This window comes from Castor canadensis, chromosome 16, assembly GCF_047511655.1.
Source record: "Castor canadensis chromosome 16, mCasCan1.hap1v2, whole genome shotgun sequence".
NCBI lineage: Eukaryota > Metazoa > Chordata > Mammalia > Rodentia > Castoridae > Castor > Castor canadensis.
The window spans coordinates 21979384-21996296 of record NC_133401.1 but is presented as its reverse complement, the minus strand read 5'-3'; the positions used below and the strand labels follow the sequence as shown (position 1 = coordinate 21996296).

The 16913-nt window shown below is 55.1% G+C and overlaps 2 protein-coding genes across 8 annotated transcripts in view; both read right to left on the bottom strand.

The window, feature by feature from the left end:
- The window catches only part of Mybpc2 (myosin binding protein C2), a 24825-nt gene extending 16487 nt beyond the window's left edge, over window positions 1–8338 (bottom strand). The window contains exons 1-11 of one of the 3 annotated variants that reach the window (XM_020160022.2): window positions 8180–8338; window positions 6888–6962; window positions 6291–6383; window positions 5816–5964; window positions 5360–5477; window positions 4494–4542; window positions 4294–4353; window positions 2194–2390; window positions 1842–1974; window positions 545–669; window positions 360–465 (exon numbers count right to left, since the gene is read on the bottom strand). In XM_020160022.2, the coding sequence (XP_020015611.2) occupies window positions 360–465; window positions 545–669; window positions 1842–1974; window positions 2194–2390; window positions 4294–4353; window positions 4494–4542; window positions 5360–5477; window positions 5816–5964; window positions 6291–6383; window positions 6888–6962; window positions 8180–8198 (1124 nt within the window). In that variant the 5' untranslated portion in view covers window positions 8199–8338. The remainder of the gene's footprint in view (window positions 1–359; window positions 466–544; window positions 670–1841; window positions 1975–2193; window positions 2391–4293; window positions 4354–4493; window positions 4543–5359; window positions 5478–5815; window positions 5965–6290; window positions 6384–6887; window positions 6963–8179) is intronic. The other 2 variants (XM_074058030.1, XM_074058031.1) reach the window with 2 other exon arrangements.
- Window positions 8223–16778, bottom strand: Spib (Spi-B transcription factor). 5 transcript variants are annotated; one of them, XM_074058042.1, is made up of 8 exons: window positions 16738–16778; window positions 15886–15913; window positions 14212–14284; window positions 13732–13940; window positions 13064–13214; window positions 9425–12008; window positions 8439–8589; window positions 8223–8352 (listed from the first exon to the last, which is right to left on the bottom strand). In XM_074058042.1, exons 1-6 carry the CDS (start codon window positions 16758–16760, stop codon window positions 11710–11712), a joined length of 783 nt encoding a protein of 260 aa, XP_073914143.1. In that variant the 5' UTR covers window positions 16761–16778; the 3' UTR covers window positions 8223–8352; window positions 8439–8589; window positions 9425–11709. The 5 variants fall into 5 exon arrangements, with proteins under 5 accessions (XP_073914143.1, XP_020015620.2, XP_073914140.1 ...); XM_020160031.2 differs by having other exon boundaries at window positions 14212–14287; window positions 16738–16767; XM_074058039.1 differs by lacking the exon at window positions 16738–16778 and having other exon boundaries at window positions 14212–14287; window positions 15886–16077.
- Between the last annotated feature and the right edge of the window lie 135 nt (window positions 16779–16913).

Below are 16913 nucleotides of genomic sequence, written 5' to 3'. Positions count from 1 at the left end.
AGTGTGTCACAGGTGGATGAGCCAAAGGACAGATGACTGATTGAGTATTTATTCTAAATGGATAGGTGGGTGGAAGGATGGATGATGGATGAACGAGTAGGTGTTTAGATGGTTAGGTGGATGGATGGATGGATGGATGGATGGATAGAAGGAGTATACAAATATTTAATAAAACAGCATGGAACAGGAGAAGTCTGAAGAGGAGGGTAGAGTGTAGAGGTCAGAAGTCCTCTCAGGAGGCTGGGGTCTCCTGCTGCCTACCTCCTGGGGGGGGTGGTCTCAGTTTCCATAAAGATCAGGGCTGAAGCAAAAAGCTTGGGCACCTGTGTGCAGACTGGGGACCAATGAAAGACATTTACCACATGACCTGGGCACCTTCTTCCGACACCTCTACCACCATTTCCACGCGGTCACCCACAAACACTTGCTGGTCCTCCAGGGGTGTGACGATCAGGACTGGAGGCTCTGTGTGGTGAGGGGACAGGAGGTCAGCAGTGTGGGACCGTGTACGCCCTCCCACGCTCTGGCCAGAATCCTGCCTCACCTTTGACAAAGAGCTCGGTGAAGCACTTCTCGTCCTTGACGGCCACCTCGTACGCCGCGTCATCGGCCAGCGTGCACTTGTTGATGGTGAGAATCCGCTTCTTGCCCACGTTCTCAAACACATACCTGGGAAGAGGCCCGCTCAGCACCAGCACAGCGCAGCCAGTCGCCAGCTTGGTCAATTGTGCCCAAGGCAATAGAAGGTCCCCTCCTCCCTTCCCTCCCTCCTTTGTTCCCTCCTTCCTTCCTTCCTTCCTCTCTCTCTCCCTTCCTCCTCCCTTCCCTCCTGCCTCCCCTCCTCCCTTCCTTCTTTCCTCCCTTCCCTCTTTCCTTCCTTCCTTCCTTCCTCCCTCCCTTCCTCCTTCCTTCCCTACTTCTTTCCCTCCTCCCTCCCCTCCTTCCTCCCTTCCCTCCTCTTCCTTCCTTCTTCCCTTCCCTCCCACCATTCCTTCCTTCCCTCCCCTCCCTCTCTCTTCCCTCCCCTCCTTCCTTCCTTCCTTCCCCCTTGTTCCCTCCTTCCCTCTCTCCTTTCCTCCCTTCCTATATTGGACTTTGAATCTAGGGCCTCACACTTGCTAGGCAACTGCTCTACCACTTGAGCTATGCTCCCCCCTGCCCTTTTGTTTGTGTTCTATTTTGAGATAGGGTCTCACCAACCTTGCCCAGTCTAGTCTTGAACTAGACTCCTGCCTCTGCCTTCCAATACGTAGGATTACAGGTGTGCACTACTATGACTGGCAATGGACTTTCTCCTCTTTCCTGTCAGCTGGAACACAAATGTGCCCACAACTCAATAATACAGTGCCACATGAGACTGTGTGGCTAACAATATAACAATAACAGATCCTGGATCCCCAAATAATCTCAGAGGAGAGCTAGCTCACTAGCCTCAATTGGCTGGAGAAATACTCCTCTCTAACTTAAATGTAGTTGAGGGACTCTCTTGTTATGGCAACTTTACCTATACCTTAACTCACATTAACCACTTCGCCTTGACTGGGTGCTGGCGGCTCACGCCTGTAATCCCAGCTACTCAGGAGGCAGAGATCAGGATGATCGTGCTTTGAAGCCAGCCCCGGCAAATAGTTCTTGAGACCCTATCTCAAAAATATGCAACACAAAAAAGGGCTGGCAGAGTGGCTCAAGAGGTAGAGCACCTGCCTAGTTAGCATGAGTCTCTGAGTTCAAACCCCAATACTGACAAAACAAATTAAAAGGTTGCTCTCTCTGGATACACACACACACACACACACACACACACACACACACACACACACACAGCAAGTGCCCGTGCATACTTGCTGCTTGGCTTTATCTCCTGGCCATTCTTGAACCACTTAAGTGGAAGGTCTGGATCACTGATCTCTACCACCAACTTGATCTTGTTACCCCTGTCCACCTGGTAGGCCGGGTCCAGCTTCTTCGTGAAGGCTGGAAATTGAGAGAGACCCAAGAGATGGAGAGGAGAGTCCCTCACTGCCATGGCCAAGCCAACCTCCCAGACCCTGGGCTCTCCAAGGTCAAGGACCTCCTACGAACACGGGAGATCACTCCTCAGACTGAGACCTCCAGAGGATAGATCCAGGGTGCAGATGTCCCCAGCACTAGGGTCTCCTGGGCAGGGCCCATCTCCCTGGGGCCAGCACTGACCTGCACTCTTCTTGACCTCAACCTTGGCCTTCTTGAGCCTCTTCAGCATGCCCCGGAGGTCAGTGATGCCATACTGGAAGGCGATTTTCTCGTACTCGCTCTTCTTTGCCCCTTTCAAGAGTTCCCAGATCTCTGGTGGGATGCCCAAATCATCGTCATCTTTCTTTTTCTTCTTCTTCTCCTCCTCCACCACCTCCCTGAAGGCAGGGGACAGGCAGGGACACCAGGAGTGAGGAGGTGAGGGTCTCCCTTTGCCTCCTTGGCTGGCTTGCTGTGTGACTCACTGAAGTCACCTGCTTCCTCTAGGCCTTATTCTTTCCCACCTGCCTCAGCCTTCTCCTGGGCCTCCTGACTTCTGGTCATTTCCCTTCCAGTCTGTTCCCCACATAGCCCCCAAGGGGTAATTCCAACATCCACATCAGAAACCCTCTCTTTCTTGTTCAGAAATCTGCTGTGGCTCCCTATTGCCCTCGGGAAGAATCCCCAGCTCCTCAGCCTAGCAATCTTGGACCGACCCCACCTATCACCACCACCAGCAACCATCCAAGCTAAGTTATATGCCTTGTGCTTAACACTCCGGTCTCTGTCCTGCCTCCCACTCCTTGTGAAAATGTCTCCCTGCCTCATGCCCCCTCTCCTCCTTCCCTTCCCACCCTACAAAACCTAGTACCAAAATTGCTTCCCTATGAGGTAGTCCTGTCCTGAAAGCAGTGCCTTGCCCTGCCCTGGGCTCTCGTAGGCCCCTGGGAACACTTCCTCTGATCTCACCAAACAGTCTCACTCTGGGCCCACGTTCTTGGGCCCAATCCACCTCCCCAAGGCTCTGCGGGACTCAACAGCCAGCACCCCATGGAGCCGCTCTCAGCCCTTGAAATCTCAGCCCCGTGCCTGGTAGACAGGTGGCCTCAGGAGATGTTTGATGTGAGAGAATGAGAAACAGGGGTAGATGTGGGGGAATTTGGAGGCATGGATATTGGATTAAAATACAGAGCCGTGGGTGGGTGGGTGAGAAGACGGGTGGGAGGACTAGTCAGAAATGGCTGAGCAGAGCGTTGGGTCATAAATCGAAGTGGTTAGCTGATGGAAGACACACAGAGGGACGGATTAGTGAGTGGAGCTGTCAGGACCTCCTTATGAGGAAAGATGACCAGCAGACAATGGAAAAATGAGTGAGTGGACAAACATTATGTAGAACATTCTGAAACTGCCACCACCCAGTCATTTCTGACCTACAGAGCAATCCTTTTCATCTATCCAATCTTTTTTTTTTGCTTTCTTCTTCTTCTTCTTCTTCTTTTTTTTTTTTTTGTGGTACTGGGGTTTGAACTCAGGGCCTACACCTTGAGCCACTCCACCAGCCCTTTTCTGTGAAGGGTGTTTTGAGATAGGGTCTCATGAATTACTTGTCTGGGCTGGCTTCGAACCACATCCTCCTGATCTCTGCCTCCTGAGTAGCTGGGATTACAGGTATGAGCCACCTGCACCCGGCATATCATCCAATCTTAATAGAGAGCAGCGAGGGGGAAGCATGTGTATGAAGAGATGAACAGTTGATGAAGGTACGCTGATCTAGGACGGTGGGTCACTAAGCAGGTGGGTGAATGGGATGCAGGATTTGCTCAGGAGAGAGGGGCAGGTGCTGATGGACAGACAGATGGAAAGGTGGATGGACGTAAGGATAGTTAGATGGTGGAGAGGTGGGTAGACAGGTGCATCATCCACAGATGCAGTGGGTGGGTGGAGGGTGAAAGGATGGATTAACGAAAGGTGGTTGAATGTCATGGCAGATGGGTGGATGGACTGGTGAGGAGAGGATTGGTGAGCGGGCAGACAGGTGGGTATATGGGTCTGTTGATGGATGCATAGGTAGTGAGATGGCTGGAGAACAAGGGGATGGATTGATGGGTGGGTGCACAAGGGATGGGTGGGTGGGTAGGTGGCTGGTTGGGTTGGGTAGGGATGAAGAGATGGAGGAGATCATAGAGGGGTGAGCAGAGAATCCAGGGGTGACTTTGTGGAGAAATGGGGCACCAGAGCTTCACCCACCATCCCTCCCCCATGCCCTCGTCCCCCCTCTCTGGGCCGGTGCAGTGGACTCACCTCTTTTTCAACAGGCCACTAAAATCCAGCTCGCCTGCATCCTCTGACTTCCCTTCGCCCCTGTGCCCATGAAAGGAGGTTTGAGCCCAATGGAGATTCATTCAAGGGTCCCCACTCCCTCCCTTTCAGAACCCTCCTTTCTACCACCTCTCTTAACCCTGGCAACACGATGCCCTTCCCCAGGGTCCAGGGTCACTTACGAGCGCTTGAAGCTTTCGAGGCTCTGTCCAGAGGCATCCTGACGGGGAGCTGGGGAAAAGGCCATGGGGGAAGGAAAGGTGAGTTGGAGGTGAGACCTAAGCTAAGACCCAGTTCTTTTTGTTGGTTGGTTGGTTGGTTTTTGTTTGAAGGAGGGGGGATTATTTGCTTGTTTTGTTTTGGAAGTGGTGGGGTTTGAACTCAGGGCCTTGTGCTTGCTAGGCAAGCTCTCTACCACTTGAGCCAAACCCTCAGTCTTTTTTATTATGTCCTTATTTTATTGATTTATTTATTTTTTGGTGGGATTAGGGTTTGAACTCAGGGCTTTGCACTTGCAAACATTGCTTGAGACACACCTCCAGTTCATTTTGCTCTGGTTATTTTGGAGATGGGGGTCTTGAAAACTATTTGCCCCTAATCCTCCCCATCTCAGCCTTTCAAACAGCAAGGATTATAGACGTGAGTCACCAGCACCTGGCTTACGCTCAGCCTTTTGCTTTAGTTTGTTTTTCAGACCGCTATCCTCCTGCCTCTGCTTCCTGAGTAGCTGAAATGATACACGTGTACCACCATGCTAGGCCCCAATCTTCTAATCTACTTTCTCAAACCTGGACCCTAACTTGCCTCCTGAGCCTTTGCAAGCGCACCCCAATATCCTGAACACTTTTACCCCCAAATCGATACCCCCTCCTGCTCTAGGCCTGTAGATGTCTCCCCAATTCTGAATATCCTGACCCTCAAGTCTCAAACTCCTCCTGTGCCTGCCTCACCCCCACACCTGTACACTTACCCTACACCTGGTTGGTGCAGCCACCCCTGACCCTCAGGCCCAGAACCCTTCATCCCACCCCCACCCCCGTCAGCGCACCCTCCACATCGATGCTGAAGCCACAGCTGTCACAGGCGTCCTTGGCTTTGACCTCCAGGCGGTAATCCCCACGGTCCCCCAGTACCACCTTTCCAATGTGCAGTTCCACGGTGTACACCTGGGGGCCAGGGCCAGGCGTGTGGGTGCCCATGACTTATCACAGCTATCCCCAAGCCCCAACCCACAGCAGGGGCCAATGAAGGCCTAGAATGGGGCCTCAGCAGCTCAGTCTCTTGTCTGAACAACCCCCTAATATGTTTCTGGGGCAGTACATGGCCAGGGTCAAGTGCACCACACCCGCCCCAAGCTATATCCTGAGGTTGCCAGCTCCATCTAGGGGACTCTGACCACAGTGTCCCTCAGGCTGCTGACCTTCTGAGAAGCACGGCCTGAACTGCCTCTTCTGGCCACTCGCCCCCTCCCTTCCTCTCCCACCAGACGTCCCCTGGTGCTCACATTGCTGGCAGAGTCGTGGGACTCCTTGAAGGAAAATCGTGCCCCGCTCTTGCTGCCCAGCTCCTGCCACTTGCCCTTGAACCACTTGATGGTCGGCTTGCCAGGGAGCTCCTTCCCATTCACCTTGGCCACAATCACAGTGTCCTTTCCTGGGTAGGGGCAAGGGAATAGCTTCTCAGGAATCCCAAGACTCTGCAGAGGGGGGCTGTGAGCTTGGGATCCCAGTGTCTCCTCGACTGGACCCAGGGGTCCAGGCCCAGCCCTCCTCCCTCAGACCCAGAGTCCAGGCCCAGCCCTCCTCCCTCAGACCCAGGGGTCCAGTTCCAGCCTCCTCCCTCAGACCCAGGGGTCCAGACCCAGGCCTCTTCCCTTAGACCCAAGGTTTAGACTCAGCTTTCCTCCCTCAGACCCATGGACCTAGGTCCAGTGTCCCCCCTCAGACCCAGGGGTCCAGCCTTCCTCCCTGGTCGCTCACCAGCTTCCACTGCTACAGAGTCCGGCTTTTTCAGGAAAATGCCGGTGGGCTCCTCAGCAGTGGGGGACTGGTCCTCAGGTGGGGGTGGGGCTTCTGCACAGGAGAAAGGATAGGATATCAGAGGTAGACTGGAGCAGCAGAGGGCCAGTCTGGGGAAGGGGCTTAGAGCCAGTCAGGGACCCTCTGCTCAGAATCACAAGGTCCTGGGAGGAGAGTGGCTGTTCATGACTGGGGAAAGACCACATATTGTCTAGGTGGCTGTGTGACCTTGACTAGGCTCCCTTAGCCCTTTGGGGCTCAGTTTCCCCATCTGTGGCCAGAAGGGTGGTGGACAGGATGGTCCTGAATGGACCATTGGGGAAGGAGAAGTTTAAAGATAGATGGGAAAATTTGGGGGGCAGAACTTGGTGGTGAAGGAGAAAGCTCATGGGAGCTTGAAGCCGTGTCTGCGTGCTAGGGAGCCAGGGAGGGTACATCTGCTCTGGCCCTGGGTCGGGACACCCAAAGGAGTGAGAGCAGGGTGAAAGCAGGGGTGAGCTCAGAGGGGAGCAGGAAGGAGACAGGATGCCAGCTCAGTCCCAGGGAGCGCTATCTCACCTTTGGGGGGTTCTGCAGGAACCTCTTTAGGGGGGGCTTTGGCCTCATCTTTGCCTTTGGGGGCCTTTTTAGCTGCTGGGAGGTAAGAGATGTTCACAGTTGAGCGCACACACTCGGCACTCTTCTCTCCCAGGACCCAGGGCTTCAGACCCTGGTCCTCCTCCCTCAGACCCAGGGTTTAGTCCCCAGTACTTCTCCCTCAGATCCAGGGGTCCAGACCCCCACTCTGGATGTAAATTTATCTCTCATCCTGACTCTGTGAGATCAAGTTTCTTCTACCCCAGTGGCCAAGTCCCAGGCACCCAGGCCACCAGGCCCTGACCTTTCAGGTTCTGGGGGTATAATTAGCTCTTCCCTTGGGCTGGAAACTGGACACTCATGCTGACCACAGCAGTCTCCCCTGTGCTACTGGCCCCTGGCCCATGGGGGCACATCCTCAGCAAAGCAGGTCCACACCCTACAGTCTGATTAGCCAGAGGATACTAGGGGACCACCCACCCCAGGAGGAGGGGACCCACTGTGACTTCATCCCCATATAAAGTAATGGTCCACTTCCATCAAAGAGGGGCCCCCCAAAACTCCACATGAACAAGGGATTGGGGGTGGGGGCTGGAGGCATAGCTCAGTGGCAGAGCACTTGCTTAGCAGGTGCCAGGCATCACCTGGTTTCACAAGAAAAAGCCTATACAGAGGAGACCCTGAAATTCCTACACAGGAGAGCCCCAATTCTCACAGAAAAGGGGTTCTCTTTGTTTGGACAATTCCTGTGTCTCCATGCAGACTGGAACCCCCACTCTCTATATACACAGACACTGCATATCCCACAGCAAAAGCCCCCAGTTTTCACTCAGTGAATTGGCCCAAACCCCTACCTAAAGGACATCCGCCCCCAAGTAGAGAGGATCCCATCCCATGTCAAGACTCTGGACCCGCAAGACGGCATCCCCATCAAGAAAAGGGGATGCCAATTTAAATCAGAGTATCCCCATTTCCACCAGCCATGGGTCCCTCAGTCTGCTGCCAAGAAAAGCACCCCTCCCTACAGAGCAAAGGGAACACCCCACTTTGCAAAGGTAGGAGGTCCCCTCCACCTACCCAGGAATGAAAGCCCTCCACACGGAGAAAGGATCCCTCCTCGCCATGCAGGAAAGCATCCTATCTTACACAAATGTGGGGCCCCCATGCCACACTAAGGGAACCCCATCTTCACAGGGTTTCTCCCAATCCACAAAAAGAAGAGCCCTAAGTCCCCAACTCAGTAAAGAGGACCCCAGCTACTCTTAAGAAGTCACCTGATTTGGCCTCAGGCATGTCGGCGGACCTCCTCCCGCTGCTCCTCGGAGCGCAGCCTCAGGACCTAAGGGAGGACAGGTGGGTCTCCAGAGGGAGTCCTATAAGGAGTACGGAGACTCCCAGGAGGCTCCGGGAGGCATCGGAGGGCCGCCCCACATTCCACCCGCGTGCTCTAAGGGGCGAGAAATAACAGCTAGACACAGATGGTTGAATGCCAGGTCTTCAGAGAGAACAGGCTGGGGGGGGGGGATCGGACACCTGAGTCTGAGGGGGGAGGAGGTGCGCAGGCGGGGACAGCAGGGCCTCTGGAAGAGCGGACGATGGGTTCATCAGAGTACTGAGTCTGGGGGCGCAGTTCCTTGGGTGCTGGAGAAAGGGGGAGGAGGAGGAGGGTCCAAACACCTGGGTCCTGGGAGGTGAGGCAGGTGGGTAAGGGCTGCGAGCCAGACTTTGGGCAAAGGGGGCGGGGACAGACAGGTCTCGAAAGCCATTCTTAGCATCTGCAAGTCAGGACTTTTCGGGAAACCAGAGCCCGGAGGGAGGGTCCGGTTTCCCAGCGTAGGCAGGACGGGGGCGGGGGGAAGGGGAGGGGGGAGAAGGCGGGGAGGAGATCGCTGTACCCCAGGGAGGGCACTGGGGCTCTGGGACTCCGAGGCCCGCCCCCTGGACATCGCAGACCCGAAAGCCTGAGGCCACGGCCACCTGGGACCCGGACTGGCCCCTGCCCCCTGGGACCTTGGCCAGCAGGTTGTCCGCGACTGTTCCCAGAGTGGGCGCGGCGGGCACCGGACGTGGGGAAGGGGGCCGTGTCCCCGGCGGGGACGGAGGGGAGGCTGGGAAGGCCCTGGAGGGCTGCCCGGACGTTGGCGTCCTTCCCAGAAAGGGGACCTGTGACTTTCCTAATGGGCGTGATGGCCCAGCGCGAGGCGGGGAGCCGGGAAGGAGGGGTAGGGCGTGGCTTTGGAGGGGCGTGGCTTAGGGAGACCAGGTGTGGTCTCCTGCCCCACCAGAAGGGCAAGGTGAAAGGGAGGGGTAGGGTGAAATTGAGGTTAACGCAGGGACGCCTGGGAAGTAACGCAGGGTGAGGGCCCCTGTGTGAGGGAAGATAGGTCCGTCCCCTTTTTCTTCCTGCGGGTCTCCCACCTCCCCCTTTTCCAAAACCCCCTAAGAGCCGGAAACTTCCCCGCCCCCGGGGAGAGTCAGGCCAATAAAATGGTACTCTTTTTTGTTACGTCATGAGTTACCAGGCAGACTACCACACCGTTCCACGTTAGCCAGAGAAAATTGGGCAGCGGTGGGTTCCAAGGGGGCCCTGCCATCTGGAGCCACGCGCCTCTCGCCGCCAGCCCGAGGGCTCAATCCAGAGGATGACAATGACCTAGAGTGAGGGCGATACAGTCCCAGATGGAAGGAAAAGTAAAGAAGTGGGGCGGGGGAGAGGCTGGCCCAAGCTGTAGAGCCCTATCTAGCAAGCTGGAGGTCCTGGGTTCAAACCCCAGAACCGTGGGTGAGGGGACGGAAAAATCGCTAAGTGGCTAGAAGCCAGAGAGACACAAAGATTAAAGGAAACCCCCGTGCCTGCATCTCTAGCCCCTTATTTCAGCATTCAAGACTCAGCCAGGCATGACTGTAATTGGCTCTTTGATACCTCTCACCTCCCCTGTCGCTGTTCCTATGGTCCCAGGATCAGCGGTCTCCCTGGAGGGGCAGGTTGCAATCAGTCTCTGATAAAGGGTCCCAGGACATTCGTAGCCTTGATTTCTTGTTTTATTTTATTTTGTTCCATATTTAGAGCAATGATGATAGCTTTACAGAAAATATCTGTGTAGAAGAAGACCCTGGAGAGGACATTTTGCACTCCTCCCTCTTTTCCCCTTCTCTTGAGGGCAAGCCCCAGCCTAGGACCAGCCCCACGCGCACCTCTCGCCCCTCTGGGTCCTGATGCTCCTTCCTCCTCCCCCTGGCGACCCACGAGACTAGTTTTCAGATGTGTTCCAGGCTCAACCGAGCTGTAAGGGCTTTTTGATGTCCACCTCCTCTTCTCCCCCTTTCTCAAGAGTTCCAACTGAGGCCTGGATCACCTAACCCATCCAGGCTTAAAGCCTTGGACCTCTGACTCCTGGGGTCCCACGGAGAGCTCCCATAGTTCATGCCAGCTTCAGCTCCAGCTGGATTTACACGGATTGATACACGAGTGCTTGGGACCAAACAGGCAGTGAAGAAAAGGCACTGGGGTGAGACACCAGGCATGGCAGGGACAGGGACAGACTGGAGAACAAATTCCCCATTACAATGGGAGGTGGAGACACTGTCCTGCTTCAGGCTCTCCACACCCTAAAGTTGGCCCACTGTCACAGGGTCAACCAAAGTTTCAGGGGGAGTCAGAAATCTGGATTATGTAAAATTTCCTTAGTTTGAAAGGTCGGCTGTTAATTCAGATTTTCCACCTCAGTGTATTAAAACACCAAGAGGGACCAACTGTGCCCGGCAGGGGGTGGGGATGGACAGCTTTAGACCTTTGATCATAAATGACATGGTGTGTGGGGGGGGAGAATTTGCTATGGTTACCTAGAAATCAGTGCAGTGGCAGTCCTCAGTGAATGACCCCCAAAATGGGGGGCCTCAAAATGGCTGGGTCCCCCTGAGAACTTGGAGCTGCTGGTGAGCCCTGAAGGGACCCGGGGGCCTCAGATGTGACGGAGACATTCCAGATTGGACAAAGATACCCAAAAGGGACCCAAACTAAGATTCACTGAAACTTCACCCCACCTCAGACTTGACGAGTCATTTCAGATATGACAAAAGGATCCCAAAGGAGCCCTAGTTGTGACTGGAGAATTTCAGTCATAGAAAAGAGTAAAGGCAAGAGTGGTTCCAGAAAATAAGGGGACTCAAAGATGACAGAGATCTGGGGGGGAGGGGAACAGATGTGACAAGAGTCATGAGTGGACACAGAGAACTGAGACAAAGGGTTCCCAGAAGGCCCCAGACGTAGGAGATCTCAGATCTGCCAAGAATTCACATGAAGAGAATCCCAGAGAGTCGCGCCTACTCCCCCTCCCCCAGGTTAGGGTTGCAGCAGCGTCCCCTCCTGGTGGGGTGATCTGTGGGTTCCTCCCACCCCAGGCAGATGAGATGGAGAATTCGCAGACACACAAGTGATCGGACAGGTGCCTGGCCTGGATGGGGAGGGGGAAGGGAACCTCAGATACCACAAGAGCAAAGTTTGGGATTCTAGAAAGACTGCCATGTCCCCAACACACAGGAGAGTAGTCTGCGGGTCCTGTGACCCAAAGCATGAGGATCCTGGGGACCCTGCACATAACAAAGGATCCCAGAGACACAACTGGGGGAATCCTAGAGTGGCAGGGTTTAGGGATTGTGACAGCCCCCACCCCCAAATACAAGGATCCATGGGTCCTATGACCTAAGACGCAGGGACGCCCAGCTGGGCTCCCGGGGAGGGATGCAGAGCCCCTGAGAGCCCCCTGCCCTCCCCCCACGAGGGCTCAGGTGGGCTCAGGTGGGCTCAGGCGCGGCGGGCGGCCGGCAGCAGCGCGCTGTCGAACTGATAGGTGAGCTTGCGCTTGACCTTGCGGATCTCGCCGGTCTTGGCGTAGTTGCGCAGCGCCCGCGCCAGCTTCTGGTAGGTCATGCGCTTGCGGTTGCCCTTCTGCTGCCCCCAGCGGCGCGCCAGGAGCTCCTTGTGCTTCGAGGAGAACTGGAAGACGCCGGCGCCGGGCTCCACCCACCACACGCACTCGCGCATGTCGCCGCGCGTCAGGAGCCCCAACAGGAACTGGTACAACCGCAGCTTCTTGCGCGCCCCTGCAGCGGCGTGGGAAGCCCAGTTAGAAAGGGGCGCGGCTCCGTCGAGGGGGCGTGGCTCCGCCCAGGCCCCCGCCTCCGCCACGCCTCCCCTGCTCTAATTGTCAAGATGGGCGGGGGTGCAGCTCTGCTGGTCCCCACGTGGTCCTGCAATTTGCTTATCTGTGTGTTTCTGTTATAAGCTTCTGGGGTTTAGGGAGGGATGATGACCCATTTCGCAGATTCGAAAACGAGGCCCAACAGCAAAAATAACCCTTGATCCCAACTGGGTATAAGAGATGTCAAGCAAATGGGCAAGGTTTGCGGTACTGAGATGGAAGCCAGGCAAGCATTCTACCACTGGAGCCACGCCCCCAGCCTCCCCCACCAACGTTTCCTTTTTTTTTTTTTTTTGGTGGCACTGGGTTTTGAACTCAGTGCCAGCTTCGCACTGGTAAAGCAGGTGCTCTATCGTTTTGCTCCGGTTATTTTGGAGATGGTCTCAGGAACTATTTTCCCAGGCTGGCCTGGAGCCAAGATCCTTCTGATCTCAGCCTTCCAAGTAGGGGGATTACAGGCGTGAGCCACGGGTGCCCAGATCCTTTTGGTTTTTATATTTTGGAGTTTTTTTGAGATAGGGTCTCAGTAACTTTGCCCCAGTTTGGTCTGGAACTGGAGATCCTCCTGTGTCTGCCTCCAGAGTGACTGGCACTACAGGAGTACACTACCAAGCTTGACTAGTTAAGGGTGGGTATTGTGATTCCTTTTGCTGCTATCATGTCAGTAATGATGGTGAAAATGTCCACTTCCTGAGTGCTCACTCTGTGCCAAGCACCAATTATCCCATTTAACCATTCACTACCCGCTCCCATCCCCATTGTGCAGACTGGAAACCAAGGCACAGAGAGGATGAGGCATTTGCCCAAGGTCACACAGCCAGCAGGTGACATGGATCTGGAAACTTCCCTCAGAGCTGGAGGATACAGTAGGTACTTGGGAAGCCATGGCTCCTTCAGCCTGCTCCTCCCCTACATACCTCGGGTTGGTGATCCCATCACCTCCTCACGCCCACCTACCTGCCTCGGATCCCCTCTCCTCTGAGCCAGCCATGAGGGCCTCATCTGACTCGCTGTCTGAGACCTCCAGAGCAGGACTGTCCAGCAACAAATCTTCCTCCTCCGACAGCACAGGGCTGGGGTACGGAGCATATGCCAGGGGGCCTGGAGTCTGCAGAAGGCCAGGGTCACCTGTACATGTGTGGACCCCTTCTTTCCCTCCATCTCATCTTCCTCTACTTTCTCTTCTTCTGTACTCTCCCCACTCTGGTCTCTATCTTTTTGTTTGTTTGTTTGAGACAGGGTCTTGCTATATAACCCAGGCTGGCCTCAAACTTGTGATCCTCCTGCTTCTGCCTCTCAAGTGCTGGGATTATACACATGCACTAACATGCTCAGCTCTGGTCTCCATCATTGTTCACAGCATGGACACTGGCCTTGGTCCATATCTCCATGATGTGGCCAAGGGACACCTCAGCCCCCCTACTAAAGTTCATCCAGCACACAGAAAGGCCAGCGTGTGGCTCCATAGGAACGTGGATACGATGACTTTGTCACTCAACCCTGCATGGCCCTGAAAGGACGTGTGCGATTGCAGTGGGCACCAGTTTGCTGAACTTGGAGCCAGGCCCCCTAGGAAATCCCCTTGAAATGGTTGGCTTTGATTTTAGCTTTTCCCTGCTCCTCACCTGGCTGGTGAAGTCCTCTGTGGGATATGCAGGGAGGCCAGGCCCTGGGGCCTCCAGGCTGGGGTCAAGGGTCCCCACTGGGCTGTAGGTGGCAGGTCCATAGCAGAGCTGAACAGCCTGGGGGTGGCCAAAAGCAGCTGAGGCTGGATCAAAGGCTTCATATGGGGTGGTGGGGACAGGTGGAGCCTCTGTCCAGCCCCACACAGAGTCTGGAGAAGAGGACAGGGTCAGAAGCCAGGAGATCCAACCAAGGCCCCCTCCCACTCAAAGTCCCCGTCACAGAGGGGCCATTGTGGGCTGTGCAAATTTCTGACCCCAAGATTTGCATGGGGAGCAGATGGGTGGGAGAGGGAAGGGAAGGAAGTTTGGAGGCTTGAGCCACCCTTCTCTGCTGTGCTGGGTGAGGCCTCCCTTGGGCCTCAGCAAACCATCAGTGAAATGGGCCCAAGGCCAGGTGGGGGCCAAGCTGAGGTCACTCACCTGGAGTCCCCTGTGAGTCAGGATAGCCGGAGTGCTTGCAGCTGTCCAGGTCATAGAAGACGCCATCTGGGTACTGCTGGGGTGAGAAGAGGGTCATCCCAAGCTTTGGGCAGTTCCCACTCCCACCCTGGACCCTCAGGGAGACCCTAACATAGCCAGGGGACAGAGGAGAGAGGCTAGTGAGAACACAGAGATAGAAACAGACAGGAGCCAGGCATAGCAGTGTACACCTGTCATCCCAGCACTCGGGAGACTGAGGCAGAAGGATTGCAAGTTTGAGGACAGCCTGGGCTATATATGGAGACCCTGTCAAAGAGAGAGAGAGAGAGAGAGAGAGAGAGAGAGAGAGAGAGAGAGAGACAGAGAGAGAGAGGGAGGGAGGGAAGGAAAGAGACTAGGCACCAGAGACAGACACAGCACCAGAGGGACACACAACAGCCAGTTCCTGCCATGCTGGGGCTCCTGAGGACCCTCACGAGTGTATGTACACAGCTGGTACATCACAGAGCCCAGGGGGAGGTACAGCAGAAGTCCCCAGCATCACCTGCCTGGAAGAGGCTGGGACTGGGGGGTGAAAGGTGAGGAGGTGGCAGTGTTCAGCAGAGGTGGAGTCTCAGTATTTCTCTAATCCACCCCCATGTTCATCCCAGGAATCGTGTATTGCTTTAGCCCCTGAAGGCTGGTAGAGACAAAAGATGATGTCCCCATGCAACATGCCACTAAAAGCTGAAAACCTGTGTCCTCAGAGTAGCTAGGACGAAGAATAATTGGGACAGCTTTCTTTGTAGACCCAGACTGAAAGCAGCCTAGGTGTCCATCAACAAGAAGACAGATAAACAAGCTAAGAGATAGCCAGCAAGTGGAGTACTATGCAGCAAAGACAAGGCCAGGCACCTAACATACACTGTTGAGGGAAAGCCTCAAAATGGACCCACCATGTGATTTATTCTTTATATAAAGCTCAGTAAAAAGTAAAACAAATCGATGGTGTGAAGTATTGAGGGTGGGGTGGGTTTGCTTGGGAAGGGACAGGAGGGAATTCTGGATTGTTGATGTGTGAGTTAATCTCAATTTGTAAAACCAAGGTCGTGCATGGTGGTGCACACTTGTAATCCCAGCACTCTGGAGGCAGAAGCAGGAGGATCACAAGTTCAAGGCCAACCTGGGCTACATAGACACTGTCTCAAAAAGCAAACAGACAGACAAAAAAACCACCAACAAAAAAAACTAACACAATTTAAAAGTGACTTTCTTTCAACCACAAGGGAGAGATCTTATCTCACAGCCTGTGTTGTGGGTTCGGGGGTGTTGGTCTGCAATATTACAAAATAAAAAAATAAACAGAACACACAAAGAAGGAAAGGAAAGGAGAAAAATCCCAAATGTGAGATAGCGAAACACTCAAAGTCAGTCATGACAAATGGTCTCAGAACTTGAGAGAGGGAGAGGGGGAAGGAGAGAGAGGGAGAAAGAGCAAGAGAGAGAGAGAGAGAGAGAAAGAGAGAAACACAGACATCAGAAATAGGTCTGTGGTAGGGATGGGGTCAGGGAGATACCAAAAAGTAGAAGAGGAAGAGGAAAATGAGGCAGGAAGCAAGTGACCTCTCCAGAGGTGGTCACAGTGGGCCCTGTGGGTCCCTGTCCCACACTGGCCTCCAGGGGCCCCAGACTCACCAGACAGCTGAAGTGTGGTCCCTCGAGCCTGGCGGGGGAGAGACACAGGGACATAGTCAGGGCCGCCCTCAGCCACCTGAGTCTCAAAGTGGTTGGGGGCTGATGGGGGAGGCGGTGGCAGCTGTGACCACCGCAGCTCTGCCGTCTGCTGGGTGTCCCGGTGTGAGACCAGCCCTACCACATTCACCCCCACTCCCCCACTAGGACAGGAAGTGGGGGGTGAGGGCCAGGCAAATGTCCCCTCTCCCAGGGATTTGCATAGACAGACACTGGGGGGGGGCAGGGAAAGTGAGGGGGAGAAAGTCCCCCGAGGGAGGTGTGGGCACTAGCGGGTGGGGGTGGGGTATGGAGGGGCCTTGGTAGGCGAGTCTGCTAAATGGACCCACCCTGGACCAGAGGAACAATAAGTCTGGGTAGGGATGGAAAACAGGGTGGGGGGACCCAGTGAGGGGACAGTGAGGAGAGGTGGGAGGAGGAAGAAGGTGTGGGAAGGAGGCAGAAGCATTTTGTGAACCCCGGGGATGGAGTGATAGGGTGACACAGTGAACAGCAGGGAGATGGGAGGAGACAGAAGCAGCTGGACTGAGAACTGTAAAGACACAAAGCCAGAGAGCAAGGGGCAGAGCAGATACCCAGAAAGACACACTGTGAGGCAGTGACAACTGGAAGGGACACTTGGGAGGGGACATTGACCCATGTCCCCAGGAAATGGAGAGACAAGGGCAAGAGACAGAGCAGACCCCTCTCATCCCACCCACCTGCAAAGCCAGTGGAGGGTGAGGCTGGGCAGAGAGGTCCGAGGGGTGGTGCAGGGTGGGGGTCCTGAGGGCAGGCTTAGGGGGTCCAACTTACTGTGTGGCCTCCAGGGCGAGCATGGTGGTGCTGGCTGGACTAGCCACCGGCTGTAGCCGCCACCCCAATATATACTTTGGCCCAGCCCCCACGGGGAGGGGCGAGGGTGCAGGGCCTTGGCCCTCCTCAAAAATCCCCTCGGGGAGGGGTCAGGGGAGGGGGCTGGATTGCACAAC

What these genes read in the sequence shown, in the direction of transcription:
- Spib (XM_074058039.1), bottom strand. Translation starts at nt 15,939, where the DNA reads ATGTCCCTGTGTCTCTCCCCCGCCAGGCTCGAGGGACCACACTTCAGC. An exon ending in GACCACACTTCAGCTGTCTG is followed by an intron (nt 14,288 to 15,885) that starts GTGAGTCTGGGG and finishes TTCTCACCCCAG; the next exon opens with CAGTACCCAGATGGCGTCTT. An exon ending in TGACTCACAGGGGACTCCAG is followed by an intron (nt 13,941 to 14,211) that starts GTGAGTGACCTC and finishes CCTCTTCTCCAG; the next exon opens with ACTCTGTGTGGGGCTGGACA.